The sequence below is a fragment of the Hemicordylus capensis genome, chromosome 5, assembly GCF_027244095.1.
Source record: "Hemicordylus capensis ecotype Gifberg chromosome 5, rHemCap1.1.pri, whole genome shotgun sequence".
In the NCBI taxonomy this organism is placed as follows: domain Eukaryota; kingdom Metazoa; phylum Chordata; class Lepidosauria; order Squamata; family Cordylidae; genus Hemicordylus; species Hemicordylus capensis.
The window spans coordinates 3,129,417-3,143,118 of record NC_069661.1 but is presented as its reverse complement, the minus strand read 5'-3'; the positions used below and the strand labels follow the sequence as shown (position 1 = coordinate 3,143,118).

The 13,702-nt window shown below is 51.5% G+C and overlaps 1 protein-coding gene across 3 annotated transcripts; it reads right to left on the bottom strand.

The window, feature by feature from the left end:
• Positions 1-1,402: 1,402 nt before the first annotated feature.
• TEX261 (testis expressed 261) lies at positions 1,403-9,910 on the bottom strand. 3 transcript variants are annotated; one of them, XM_053253832.1, is made up of 6 exons: positions 9,748-9,910; positions 7,493-7,572; positions 6,538-6,691; positions 4,777-4,844; positions 3,358-3,396; positions 1,403-2,652 (listed from the first exon to the last, which is right to left on the bottom strand). In XM_053253832.1, the coding sequence occupies exons 1-6, from the start codon at positions 9,815-9,817 to the stop codon at positions 2,341-2,343; spliced, it is 723 nt and encodes a 240-aa protein (XP_053109807.1). In that variant the 5' UTR covers positions 9,818-9,910; the 3' UTR covers positions 1,403-2,340. The 3 variants fall into 3 exon arrangements, with proteins under 3 accessions (XP_053109807.1, XP_053109809.1, XP_053109808.1); XM_053253834.1 differs by lacking the exon at positions 9,748-9,910 and adding an exon at positions 7,888-9,542; XM_053253833.1 differs by having other exon boundaries at positions 2,397-2,652; positions 3,358-3,460; positions 9,748-9,909.
• Positions 9,911-13,702: the final 3,792 nt, after the last annotated feature.

Here is a 13,702-nt window from a genome sequence, read left to right as displayed (position 1 = left end):
AGGGATTCCCTTTGATGCACACCCTGCAATTTGCCTTTGCCTTTGGAGGGCTGAGAAACAAAGGAATTTCTATGCATGTGGAAGTAGAAGGAGTGTCCAGACATGGCAAGGAGCAGTGGACTGAGCTTTCCTGATTTGTGCCCCTGCCACAGAGAAGAGGGTCATCGCTACAGCTGAGTCACAGCCAGGCTGGCGTCTCTCCTCCCCCAGCCCACATGGCACAACTGTGTCAGCCTCTGTATATAAAGCTACACCTGGAGGCAGACCCCACATCTGGGGTAGCACATCTGGGGTTCTCAAACCTAGGTCCCCAAATGTTGGACTACAACTTCCATTATCAAGATGGGGGCTGTAGTCCAACAACATCTGGGGGCCCATATCTGAGAACCCCTGGGAAGCATGTTCCATCTGTAGCCCCATCACTCTGTATGCTGCCAATGGTAACATGCACCTAGTTTCTGGGTAGTTCTACCAAGAGATTCAGAGTTATTGTGGGGACTCTTCAGCTCTCATACAGCTAGCCAAGCCACACCAAGCTGCAGAAATGCTGGCGGGGGTGGGGTGGGGTGTTGGCCAGTTTCCGCCCCTGCACAATCTTCTGGCAAGCCCAACCTTCAACCCTAAAAATGGACCATCATCTGCCAAAATCCCCTACGTGTGCTTGTGAGGACCCTTTCAGCAGTGCACCCATGAACGCATGAAGCTCCCTTCTACTAAGTCCAACCAGGACGCCAAGCTCAGCCCTGCCTGTTTTGAGAGGCTCTGCAGGTCTCCGGCAGAAAAGGGTTTTCTCCTCCAGCCTTGCTATCGGAGACCCTTTAACTGGAGTTGCTGGGAACTGAACCCGAGACCTCTCATTGCAAAGACAGCAGAGAAACGACCCTCCATCTCAGCCTGCTAGACTCCCCACTTTGACAGCCAGAGATGCAGGCAGGCAGAGGCAGTTTACTTCCCCTCACCTGCTACTGATGGCTAAGCAGTTCTGCTTGAGAAGAACAAGAACACCCCAAATGGCCAGAAGATTCTAGGGCAGACAGAGGAAGGCAAAGACCTCCCGCTCCTTGCAGCAGTTGGGTTGGCCTGGAACCCAGCAGAAAGCAGTGGATCCATTCCAGAAATACTGCTGCCCACTGAAAGCCATTGTTCCAGCCTGGGCTTTAGTGGGGGCAGGCTCCTCCCTCCACTCCTAGTTGCTGCCCAGGCTCTGGCCTTGTGTGGCTTCTGAGTGCAGCTCTGACCCTCCCACCTGTGGAACGGGGCTTGCCAGCAGCATGAGAGGCGGCACACCATGCCATTCAAGAGGCCTGCTCAAGCTTTCAGACCCAGAATGGCGGCCTCAATCAAACACCATGGGGGGCGGGGGGGAGAGGCACCTAATGATCTTTGTTTCTTTTAAGGCAAATTTTATCTAACACCTTTATTAACACAGATTGTGTGCTCAAACAGAAATCAAACCTCCATTAATTTAAAAGAGAACAAAATGATATCGTCATCAGAATCCACACCACAGTCTGTAGCAATCATCTTCCTTTCAGCTGCTCGAGTGACCCAGACCTCCAGGTGCCTGGAAGAATCTTCAGAAGCCGGGCAAGTAGATTCTGTCCTTTAACAAAAATCTTTGCAGGTATAATCAGCAGCCTCTCTCCATTTCTTTGCAAAAGGTTTTTGTCCTCTTCCCCAATATCCTCAGATATTTGTGCTGCATGTTTTTGACTCGGCACTGTAGGTCCCAGACAAGTGAAACCTTTGCAAGAGGGGGATATGCCATCTTTCTTCAGTTCTGAACAGCATTTTCAGTTATCTAGCTAAAGATGGAGATTGAGGAAGTCTGTGCAAACCATCCTCTCCAGATCAGCCAATAAAAGTCTGTAGAGGCTCTAAAACATCTGCAAAAACAACTCCCAGTAAAAAGTGGGGGAAAGCAGATTCCCAATTCCTGGCTGATGAGGGCACGATTCCTCCACACAAAGGCTAATCACAGCTTTGTTTCCAGAAATGTCTTCTGCAAGAGATGCAGGAGTCAGGACTTCTGCCAGTCTCTCTGCCACAATGTCAGATATGTATTTGACAAGGAGTGCCTGTAGCAGTCCAATCTCTGCCACTGACAATTTTCTACCCAGAAATGCTTTGGAATAATTCTGGTGGGGTTGTGGGTGCATTCTTAAGTCCATTTCAACTTCATTAAGTTGTCCACGAATGACGCACCTTCTGTGGAAACATTTTGGCTTGGAGTCTTAACAGACAATGCCAGATCATCCTAAGGCTCCATCCAGGCTGCAGGAGGGACGGGATCCAAAGTTCCATAAGGCTTCCCCACCTCCTTGGACCATGGCCGTCTCACTAGCAAGCTGAGGGGAACCGCGTGGCCCCAAAGACATCCATGCCCAAGTCTGGGCTGCCAAAGTCTGTGTTGTCCGCCGGGCATTTTACGGTGTGCCTGCCCCAAACACGTCCCTTGGATGGACAGGAGGGAGAGGAGAATGCTGGGCTCAGGGTCATCACACTCCCACGGGGGCACGGAGGGGCAAGGGCAGGATCAATAGATTTTCTGGCGGCTGGGCAAGATGGCTTCCTTAATGAAGGAGAAGATGATGAGGATGCCCGAGCGCTTCCCCCTCTTCCCTTTGGTGAAGTAGTTCGACACCACATCGTCTGAGGAGACAAAGAGAGAGGGACAAGGCTGAGCTCTGGACACAGTCAGAGAGTGACACAGCCTCTCTTGCTGCCTACTTCACCTGACCTTTGCCCACTGAAGAAGAAGAAGAAGGGAGGGATTGGTCCTTCTGTTGCTGGCAGCTCCACAGTTGCCCTTGAGCGCTGCACCCTGGGATTTGAAGCTTCAACAAGACTGCGTTGTGTAACTAAGATCTGAAGTGTGCCAGAACTTAGTTACAGAAGCTACCTAAGAGAGCTGAGCAGCTGGCTGGGGTATAGAAACCAGGTCTCTCGGTATTCCATGCATCCGGAAAGCCAAGTGTCTAGTCCTTACTGTGACAAAAGGAAGCTTAAAGAACTTGTGGGCAACACCTGAGGAAACTGAGGCTAACGGAAGGCAGGAGTGAAAGTGACAGCATCTATCCCAGCGTCTCCCCCCTCCCTTCTTGTCCCTATAATGCCCTGGCCCCAGCAAAGCCATCTCTGCAGCAGCAGCAGCAGCAGCAGCTCCTTCTCCTCCTCCTCTCAGGCCTTCCTGGCAAAGTCACTAGCTTTCTATTTTGGAACCAGAGTCATGCAAAGTGAGCAAATGGGCTTCATCTGCATCATTTATTCTGACAGCAAAATCCAGTACTGAGCGCACCCCTCCCTGGACTAGAAAAGGGTCTGCATGATCCAGCCCAGCCTGGCCGGCCAACTCACCTCCCGGCTGCATCGTGGAAGGCAGCACGTTCTCCCCGGCTGACAAGGAGACAAAAAACGCAAAGGGGATTAGCCACAGGCAGAAGGTGAAGTAGGCAAGGACCTGGGGATGAAACGCAGAGAGAACGTCAAGCACAGCCGCAGACAACCGGGCCCACACAGCAATGGCAGGCGCCCCATAGCCACTGCCCTGGAAAGCCACTTCAGAGCGAGGGCAGTTCTGGGCATGTTTTAATCCTGGGGATTCGGCGGCAGCATTTGCCAACTGCCACGGAAAAAGAACAACAGGAAGCTCAGAGGCGGGTTGTGCTGGCCCCTTGGCCCTCCCCTGCCCAAGGCACTCCAAGTTCCCCGGGTGGTCTCCCATCTGGGCACAAGCCAGGCTCAGCCCATCTTAGCTCCCCAAACGAGGGTGGGGCCATTCTCAGACCCTTCTCTAGGTCTGCGGCTGGCAAATGCTCCCCCGTGGACCATCCAGTGAACAGCCTCCCACGAGAAACCACAATCCGAAACCACTTTTACTGAACGACGGGCCAAACAATAAGTGAGGCCACACGGCTCGTTGGGACCCTGCATGCTTGTTTTTTCAAACTGAAAAGGGGAGCAGGGCAGTCAGGATCTGGACTGTGGCATGGCGGGGGGCAGGGTTTTTCCCAGCTTTATTGTGAGTAGCGTAAAGTGTGCCGTCGAGTCGGTGTCGACTCCTGGAGACCACAGAGCCCCGTGGTTGTCCCTGTAGAATCCAGGAGGGGTTTCCCATGGCCTCCTCCCGCTCAATGTGAGATGACGCCTTTCAACATCTTCCTATATTGCTGTTGCCCAGTATAGGAGTTTCCCGTAGTCTGGGAAACAGACCAGCAGGGATTCGAACCAGCAGCCTGTGGCTTGGTAGTCAAGCCATTTGCCTGCTGAGCCATTAGGTGGCTCTTATTGTGAGTGCTAGCCCGCACTTTTCACGTTTACTTGTTACGGATGGTGTAATGGAGCCTTAATCCTCCCCCCTCCCCCCAGTCCCCATCCAGATCACACACCTCACAGCTTGTGATTTCCATTGGCAGCAGTGTGAGTGTGGTGTGGTGAGTGTCATTCGCCAGATGAGAAAGGTGGTAGCAGGAAAGGGTTAAAGCCGCCTTCTCTGCATGCCACAGACCCACGTCTGGCTGGAGGCCTCCTGCAGCTTTAGACCTTCTGCCTGCTCAGCTGTGTGTACCCTTTGATTGGCAGCAGCAGCATCCAAGACCAACCGCAAAAGAACGGGTTCTTCTGTGATTTGAACATCTAGAGCCCACCGGAGGAATATGGGCTCTTTCTAGGCAGCACCAGGAATCAAAGAAGTGGGCGCAGCCGGGCCCCTCGTCTCTGCCCCATGTCCCAGCACTGAAAGAGAAGTCCCACGCAGTGCCCAAGAGGATCTCTTACCTCCGAGAAGGGGTAATACTCTTCTGCAAAATACTGGAACGCCAAATAGTGGTTCAGCACAACCAGCACTGCCAAAGGAAAGCACACGGCGTCAGGTGAGACCCGGCCCTTCCAGCACCTTCCCCGCTCCCCTCAGCCCTCTGCAGGCGGCTGCACAAGGCACAGTGGACCAAGAAAGGAACTGGCTGTGTCCACACCAGACCTCGGAGACCCTCGGCTTGCTTTCAACCAAAAATGAAACCAAGATGAAGCTCCTGCCCTTAAGGAACTTCAGGAATTCCTTTGGAAAGGTTTCTTCGAAGTTCTCTAACTGGGCCACTGTTCTGTGCACTGCTAAGGAAGTTTACATACTTAGCCCTCTGAATCCAAATCCTGAGTCCTCTAATAAAACCAAGGTTATGTATTTTGCCAGTTACCCTTGCCTCAGTTGTCTTCCCCCTCAGCCAAAATCCAGATTGCAAGCTCCTTGGGGCAGGGCCCTGTGTTCTTGCTTGCTACCCTGTAAAGGGACTAAATGGCTTTTTACTATCTGGCAGGAGGGGTACTGTAGAAAGCCTAGTAGAGACTATAAATGCTTCTCTGAGGGAAGGCAGGATGCCTCCTCGTCTTAAGGAGGCAATTATTAGACCACTTCTGAAGAAGCCTGTCTTGGATCCCTGAAAGTTAAGAAACTGCAGGCCTGTCTCCAACCTTCCGTGGCTGGGCAAGGTGACTAAGAGGGTGGTGGCCTCCCAGCTCCAGGAGGTCTTGGAAGAAACTGATTATCTAGACCCATTTCAGACTGGCCTTCGGGCAGGCTATGGGGTTCCTTGGTTGGCCTGATGGATGATCTCCAATTTGGGAATTGACGGAGGAAGTGTGACTCTGTTGGTCCTTCTGGACCACTCGGCAACTTTTGATACTATCGACCATAGTATCCTTCTGGAGTGTCTGAGGGGGTTGAGAGCAGGAGGCACTGCTTTGCAGTGGTTCCACTCCTACCCCTTGGGCAGGTTCCAGATGGTGTCCCTCAGGGACTGTTGTTCCTCAAAATCTGAACTTTTGTATGGTGTCCCTCAGGGCTCCAAATTGTCTCCAATGTTGTTTAACATCTACATGAAACCGCTGGGAGAGATCAGCAGGGGATTTAATGCAGAGTGCTATCAGTATGCTGATGACACCCAAATCTATTTCTCTATGTCAACATCCTTGGGAGAGGGCATAACCTCCCTAAATGCTGCTGGGAGGTGGTGACGGTGGGCTGGATGAGGGATAAGAAACTGAGATAAGACGGAGGTACTCATTGTGCAGTGTCAAAACTCAGGAGATGAGTTTGAACTGCTGGTTCTGGGTGGGGTCACACTCTCCCAAAAGGAGATGGAGAAAAATAGCCACAGAGATGGAAAACATCTCAGTGTCTACCTGCATTTTGTACCATCTTTGGGACACTCTCCAAGGTGATGGTTTTGACCAGTGAATTCTTGAACAATGAAAGCCCAAGAAGCCATCCTCTTTCCCTGCCTCAACCACCATCTTCAGCACGGGGGTTCAGCTACAAGAACCACTTCCCTCTCCCGGACCTCCCCTCCTTCAAACAATACTATGCAGTAACAGTGACCCAAGAACAAAACATGACGACAGCTACAGAGCCCTCTGCAGTTAACGGAAAGAAATCTATTTACACAACAGACCCTGGACGGATTCAGAAGGTTCGACCAGCCATAGCTATGGAGACTTTTGAATCTCTTTTCACACCCAAACCGAAAAGGCGGCAGCACTCACCACATGACAATATGAAATTTGGAGAGGTAAGCATGATGAAAGGGAAGGTCTGGAGCAATCCAAAGTAGACCAGGTTGGTAAAGAGGCCCACGCCAATCATGACACCTGGGAACTGTTCAAAGAGGTACAGCCCAACCAGCACAGCGGTGGAGAACTAGGAGAGAGCACAGACCCACAGACAGTGCCACTGGCCTTTGTCGGGAAGGAAGGCTGAGCGAAGGCCACCCAACACGCCGCTTCTGAAGAGAGGAAGCTGCTGTGCGCTGAGTCAGGCCCCTGGTCCCTCTAGCTCAGTACTGTCCACACTGACTGGGAGCAGGTCTTCGGGGTTTCAGGTAAATCGCTTTCCCAGCTCTGCCTAGAGATGCCAGAGACTGAAATGGGGCCCTTCTGCATGCCAAAGCATATGTTCTTCTACTAAGCTACAGCCCCATCCCCAGCCTGCTCACTCCTGTGGGGAGCGATGGAGGTTTGTGACGCATGCCAGCTTGAAATCCCAGGTGTATTTCGCTGCATAGCCCCATGAGGCACTCCATAAGAGAGGCACCCACAGAAGGAAGGGGAAGCAAGAGCTGGGAGGCTGCCAGTGGGTGGGTGGGTGGAGGGAGGCAGGCTGGTCTCCTCCTCCTCCTCCCCCCCCCACTCCCGTCACCACGCAGCAATCCTCCTTGGCATGGAGGGCTCTCTTTCCCAAACGACGTCACCACTCCAGCCCCAAGATCAGCCACTTGGCACGTTTTCAAGCACGGCGTTTTCAGCCAACACTCAAAACACTGGCAGACGCTGCTGAAGAGGGGGAGCCCCTCCTGCTAGCCCAGGTTAAGCCTCACCGACACTAACCGTCCCAGGCCCATATGGTGCAAGAAGAGCCCAGCGGCGCACGTGACCGGGACTACACTAAGGAAGGCCCAGCTGCCCAGCGTGGAGGGAGGGGACCAAGCAGCCAGAGACTCACCCAGATCATGTACTTGATGATCCTGCTGGTTGCTACCGTGTACTCTTCTATGAGCTCCGCCAAGTAGTACAAGCCGGCCGCTGGAACGGAAGAGAAAAAGGCTGCTGGATACAAACACGGCCAGGGAGAGAGAGAAACGAGGCCAAGAAGTCCTGCCTTTCTGGCCACGTAGCCTCTGCTTTGTGAACCCTAGAGAAGCAATGCAGATGATAACCAACTCCAGGCCTTTGGGCTGCCTTGGTTCCAGGGGCTTGGGTTGGCACTTGCCTTGTCTCCCCTGTGCTGCTCCAGGCCAGATACTGAGCTGGTAATTGCTGCTATCGGAAATTTCAAACTTGAAGGGGCGGTGGGGGGGGGGAGGGGGAGGGTTCCCATCCCCTAGACAATCAACTTACAGCACAATTAATATGCAGCCGTTGCTCTTTTCCAAGGAAGAGGTCCAAGATGTCTCCTTTCAAGCAAGTGCTTCTGTGGTAGATATCCCACTTCCTAACTCTCAAGCGGAAGCATTTTGTCACAGGGAAAGCGAGAATTCTTCCCCCCGGGAACACACCTGCTGTTTCGAGTGCTGCCCAGCAAGGAACTCAACAGTAAGAGGACAGTGGAACAGTTTGTCTCGTGCGGGGGGGGGGGGGGCGCTCCTTTGCTAGAGGCTTCCAGGGCCTTAACAGCCATCTGTCAGGAATTCCCGCACTAAGCTAAGGGGGTGGACTAGAAGATCTCCAAGGCCCCAAGTTCCAACTCTGTTACTCTAAGCCACATTTTGGTTTTGTTGTTTAATGTTTTGCATTATTCACCTCAGCTCCGGGGAAAGCAGCTTGCCTAGGGAGCAAGAGACTGTGAGTTCAAATCCCCACTGGGGTGCTTCCCAGACTGTGTAGTAAATATATTTGTAGTCATCTATATCGGGCAGCAGCGATAAAGGGAGATGCTGAAAGGCATCATCTCACACTGCGTGGGAGGAGGCAATGGTCAACCCCTCCTGTATTCTACCAAAGAAAAACCACAGGGCTCTGTGGGCGCCAGGAGTCGACACCGACTCAACAACACAATTATTCTTTTTACATCTTCAGTGACGGCAGCACTCCCATGGCATGGGACTGTGTCACTGGAGCATTTGTCCAGGGCTGATTTTTCAAAACGTTTGAAAAGTAGGAGGGCAAATTGATTCAAGGCCAGACAGTAGAAATAACAAGCACATAGTAATTGTTTATTAACAATCCCACAAGCAGGGCTTGAAGATGATAGACCCTCTCCACATTGTTGCCTCTGACCCCAGCAAGACTGCTCTTCAGGGGGACATGCGGCATCTGTTTCGTTGGCCATTGTGTTAACAGCCAGTGATCGACCTTCCTCCTCCTGAATTCATCTAAACTCAGGTCCCCAGATTTTGTTGTACCACAACTCCCATCATCCCCTGGCCATTGTGGATTATGGGAGCTGAAGTCCACCAACAAGGTCTAACCCAGGGCTGCTCCACTTCGGCCCTCCTGCAGGTGTTGGCCTACCACTCCCATAATCCCTGGCAATTGGCCACTGTGGCTGGGGATTATGGGAGCTGTAGTCCAAAAACAGTCGGAGGGCCAAAGCGGAGCAGGCCTGGTCTAACCCCTTTTAACACCATCTAAGCCAGTGGACCGTGACCTCAGATCTCCAGATGACGTTGAACTACAATTCCCATTATCCCCTGCCTCCAGCCATTGAAGTCCAACACATCGGGGGGTCTAAGCTTGAGAACCCCTGGTCTAAGCAATTAGTTGTCATCGCATTTGCCGCTAATACTAAGAGCAGGTGCTGACAATTGCATGGAAGCACACGGGTCCGTCCAGCCCAGGATCCTGCCTCCAACCACCGCCAGTCCGCCCACGTGCCTCTGGGAAGCCCTCAGGCAGGGTCGGAAGGCAGCAGCCGGCCTTGCCGCTTCTCTTAAACAACTCGGACTCCAAGGTAGACTAGCACTGCGCATGGAGGCTCCACTCGACTCGCGAGAGGCCTCCTCCCGCCCCCGCCCCGGGACGAACCACTCGATGGAGCGGGGGTGGGACGGAGAGGAGGCACCCTCCTAAAGGCCGACCAATGAGGAGGGGGAGTGGCCGAGGGACGCGCCACAGGGACAATGACAGGCCGGCCGGCCAACCAACCGCTTTCCTCTTGGCGGGAGGTACCATTGCACGGGGGGGGGGCAGGAGATCTGAGTGACGAGGCGGGCCAGCCCGTCCCAGAAGCGGGGGAGGCGCGTCCGCGGGGAGGCTCACCGATGCCGAGGGTGACGAAGGCGGCCTGGATGAGGAGCGCGAGCCAGCTCAGCGCATACATGAACCACATCGTCTCCGCCCTCGGCCGCCGCTCTCCGACGGCTTCCCTTCACCCGGCGCCGCGGCAATGGTGGCTCCGCCCGCCACTTCCGGCGGAAGAGGAAGGGGCTGGTGGGCCGCCACGGAGCGGCAGCACAGGCAGGAAGGGGCGTTTGCGGGGGCGCCATAGCGGCCTCTGGCGGCCACCTGGGAAGGTGCAAAGACGTGGCGGGCTCCAGGCCTGGCTCCGCCCGCAGCCTGCGGTGGCCGCCTTGGCCTCGTCGCCGTTGCTGCGTTGCTTACTTCGCTTTTGTTTTGTGCATTCTGGGGCCGCCCCATTTATGAATCTCTGGGTGGATTACAGTTTTAAAGCACAAACAACAATTAAACAGTTAAAAACTACAGGGAAAAATAACTTTGAAACTTAAAACTAAGAACTAAAAGTCTGATTAAACAGATTTTTCTTTAAAAGATCCAGAGATGGGGAAGCTCTAATTTGGCTTTGGAGCAGGTTCCTAGAAAAGGAACCTAGAAAAGGCCCAGTTTGGGGTACCGCCGGCGGACCGCCCTACTGGGCTCAGTAGGCAGCAGCAGGATTCATCATGATGGGGGAGGAGAAGGTGGTGCTCTCTGAAACCCCCTGGGCTCAAGCCACTCTGCTGCATTGTGAATGGTCAAACTGGCCTGAGAAACAAAATCGCAACCTAGACTTGCACCTAAGAGCTCAGGCTAACCTACCCCACAGGGCTGTTGTGTGTGCATAAAAAGTAGAGTGTGGGGGTGACACACCCAACACTGTGAGGTCCCCAGAGAAGGATTAGGGTTACACACAGTGGCGAGGATGATGATGATTTCCCCCAAGTTACACATAGGAAGCTGCCATATACTGAGTCAGACCCTCGGTCCACCTCTCTTAGTATTGTCTACAGAGACTGGCAGCAGCTTCTCCAAGGATGCAGGCAGGAATCTCTCTCAGCCCTTTCTTGGAGATCCTGCCAGGGAAGGAACTTGGAGCCTAGTTGCTCTTCCCAGAGCGGCTCCATCCATCCTTTAAGGGGAATATCTACAGCGCTCACACTTCTAGTCTCCCTTTCGTATGCATCCAGGGTGGATCCTGCTTAGCCTAAGGGGACAAGTCATGCTTGCTACCACAAGACCAGCTCTCTTCCCACATGCTCATCCTTCCTTCAAAACAACAACAAAGATCACACCAAGGCTCCAGAAACAGCTGCAAGGCTTCCCAGCAGGGGCTGCGTGTGCAAAGTGTGCCTGTTTAGCCTGCTCTGGAGGGTGGCCCCACAAGGAGGCCCTCCAGAGAGCATGGTGACAGTTACTGCTCTGGCCTCTGCCATGGGCCACGGGGTGCTGCCCCACTTCTGTCCAAGCAGAGACACCAGCGAGGGAAGCTAATCCAGGCCCCGATGGGATAGACAGACACACCGGTTCGCAGCTCACCACTTCGTTCTGACATCCTCAGACTGATCTCCCTCTGCTGCATCCCCCCTTCACTCCCCGCCCCACTTTATTTATGCATTTAGAATATTTATACCCCACCCCTCCAGTGCACTACTGCTCGGGGCAGCTCACAACAATAAAATAGAAACAAGACACAATAAAGGTAATAAAATTAACCAAATTAAACAAGTTAAAAGTCAGATTAAAAACCACAATCATTACTAGGTTCAAATTAGAAGTTATTTTAAAAGCTAAACACTGAAATTATAAAAAGCTAAAGAACCTACCAGATATAACCAAAAATGGAGCATTAAAAAGTCTCCTTAAAAAGGTATTTTAAGATGTTTTTTAAAAACACTTATGGGGGGAGCATGGTGAAGCTCTTCAGGGAGGGCATTACAAAGCCGAGGGGCCACAACCGAAAAGGCCCTGTCTCTAGTCCCCACCAACTGGATCTCTGCTAGTGGCGGGGTCATGAACAGGGCCTGAGATGATGAGCAAGAGGGCCTTGGCAGATTCATATGGGCAAATGCGGTCCGACAGGTACTTTTCCATATCTTGTATTTATTTATTTACTTGCTTGCTTATTTACTTATTGTTAAATTTATATACCGCCTTTCATTAAAACAACCCCAAGGCGGTTTGCACAAATATTAAAACAAGACTATAAAAATACACAATTAACATAAGCTAGTATATAAAAACATAGATCTGAGGAAAAAAGGTTTAAAATACAAGAATAAAATAACCACACAAAATACAAAGAAGCAGCCGTAGAGACAATGCTATAAAAGCCTGGGTAAAAAGCCAAGATTTCACACACTTTCTAAAAACTGTGATGGAGACTGAGGAGTGGATAGCCACCTGAAGAGCATTCCAGAGTATAGGGGCAGCAACAGAGAAGGCCCTGTTGCTTCTGAAACCTTTAGCACTCCTCCATTTCTCTCCCCCATTTGCAAAACTGGAGGGCCTTTTCTGGCATTTTGCAGGCAAGAGAAATGAGGCCAAATGTGGGGTCTCTGCTCTGTGCCAAACACTGCTCTGGATTGTTGCTGTTTGCTATTTTTATTTCCCATAATCCCCTTGGGACCACTGCCCTGTGATGACATTGCATCATTCCCAGCTTTCTTCTGGGAAATAAAAATGGTGGCCCTACATTTTGGTGTATGTTGATGATTTGATTCTTGCCTATGAAAATCCAGATGACAGCAAGGAAATAGTGCATCATCTGAACAGAGATGTGGAAGTCAAGCGACTTGACAACATTGCACTCTACTTGGGGATTCAAGTACAAAGAGAGAAAGATTGAAGTTTCCTCATCAACCAAGAACCGAAAATTAAAGACTTGATAAACCTGCTCAGACTGGAAAATGTGAATTCTACACCAACTCCAATGGAAGTGAACTACATAAAGCAGGAAGATCAAACTGAGTCACTATCTGACAACCATAGATATCGTGAAGCATTGGGTTAGCTTCTATACATTAGTACACTCACTAGGCCAGATATTACCGTAGTACAGCAGTTGGCTTACTTTGCAGAAAGACTGCATCACCAACAGTCAAGGACTAGAATGCAATTAAGAGACTTGTTAGGTACCTAAAGGGTACTGCACACTTTAAGCTCAAGCTATCAGCTAACAGTCAACCAAAACTAGAAGCATACGTAGATGCAGACTGGGGTGGAGACCTAACAGAAAGGAAACCCACCAGCGGGCACATAATTTTCTATGGAGATGGAGCCATAAGCTGGTCAAGCACAAAGCAAGACATAGTAGCATCATCAACCACTGAAGCGGAATATGTATCAGCTGCACAGGGCAGTCACGAGATACAATGGCTGTGTCAACTACTGAAGGACCTAGGTACAGATGTACCACAGCCCATACCAGTGTATGAAGACAACCAAAGCTGCATTCAACTCTCCAAACAAGAAGATGTAAAGAGGCGTACCAAACATATTGATGTGAAGTACCATATAGTGAGAAGTCTGCAGAAGGATGGACTAATCAAGCTGATCTACTGCCCGACAAATGAAATGCTTGCAGACATACTCACTAAGCCACTACCAAGACCCCGCTTTGAAAAGCTGAGAGAGAAAATGAATCTTGTGAACTGAATCACGAGACATCGAGAGGGGGTGTTGGAAGTTAAAGGACTTTGCGCTGTCTCTTGTCTCAGACAGTAGAGGACAGACTAGTGAGTCAGAGGGCTAGAGGGTCAAGACATCGGTCATCCCTTCTCCACTGCTCTGACACTATCCCTTTGGCTATGTAGATTGCTAATCTCAGGGACTAACTTCCTTCCTCTCTCTCTTCCCTACCTGCCCTTCTACCTTGCAACATGGCAAGCCTCTCTCCCTGCACCATATGTGCAGAGAGGATGCAGAATCCATCTGCATCCAGCTAGATAGATAGATTAGAGATCCTAACTCCTCACTTTCCTATCTAGAATGGAGTTCT

What these genes read in the sequence shown, in the direction of transcription:
- TEX261 (XM_053253832.1), bottom strand. Translation starts at nt 9,817, where the DNA reads ATGTGGTTCATGTATGCGCTGAGCTGGCTCGCGCTCCTCATCCAGGCC. An exon ending in TCATCAAGTACATGATCTGG is followed by an intron (nt 6,692 to 7,492) that starts GTGAGTCTCTGG and finishes GCTCTCTCCTAG; the next exon opens with TTCTCCACCGCTGTGCTGGT. An exon ending in TTCCACGATGCAGCCGGGAG is followed by an intron (nt 2,653 to 3,357) that starts GTGAGTTGGCCG and finishes TTGTCTCCTCAG; the next exon opens with ACGATGTGGTGTCGAACTAC.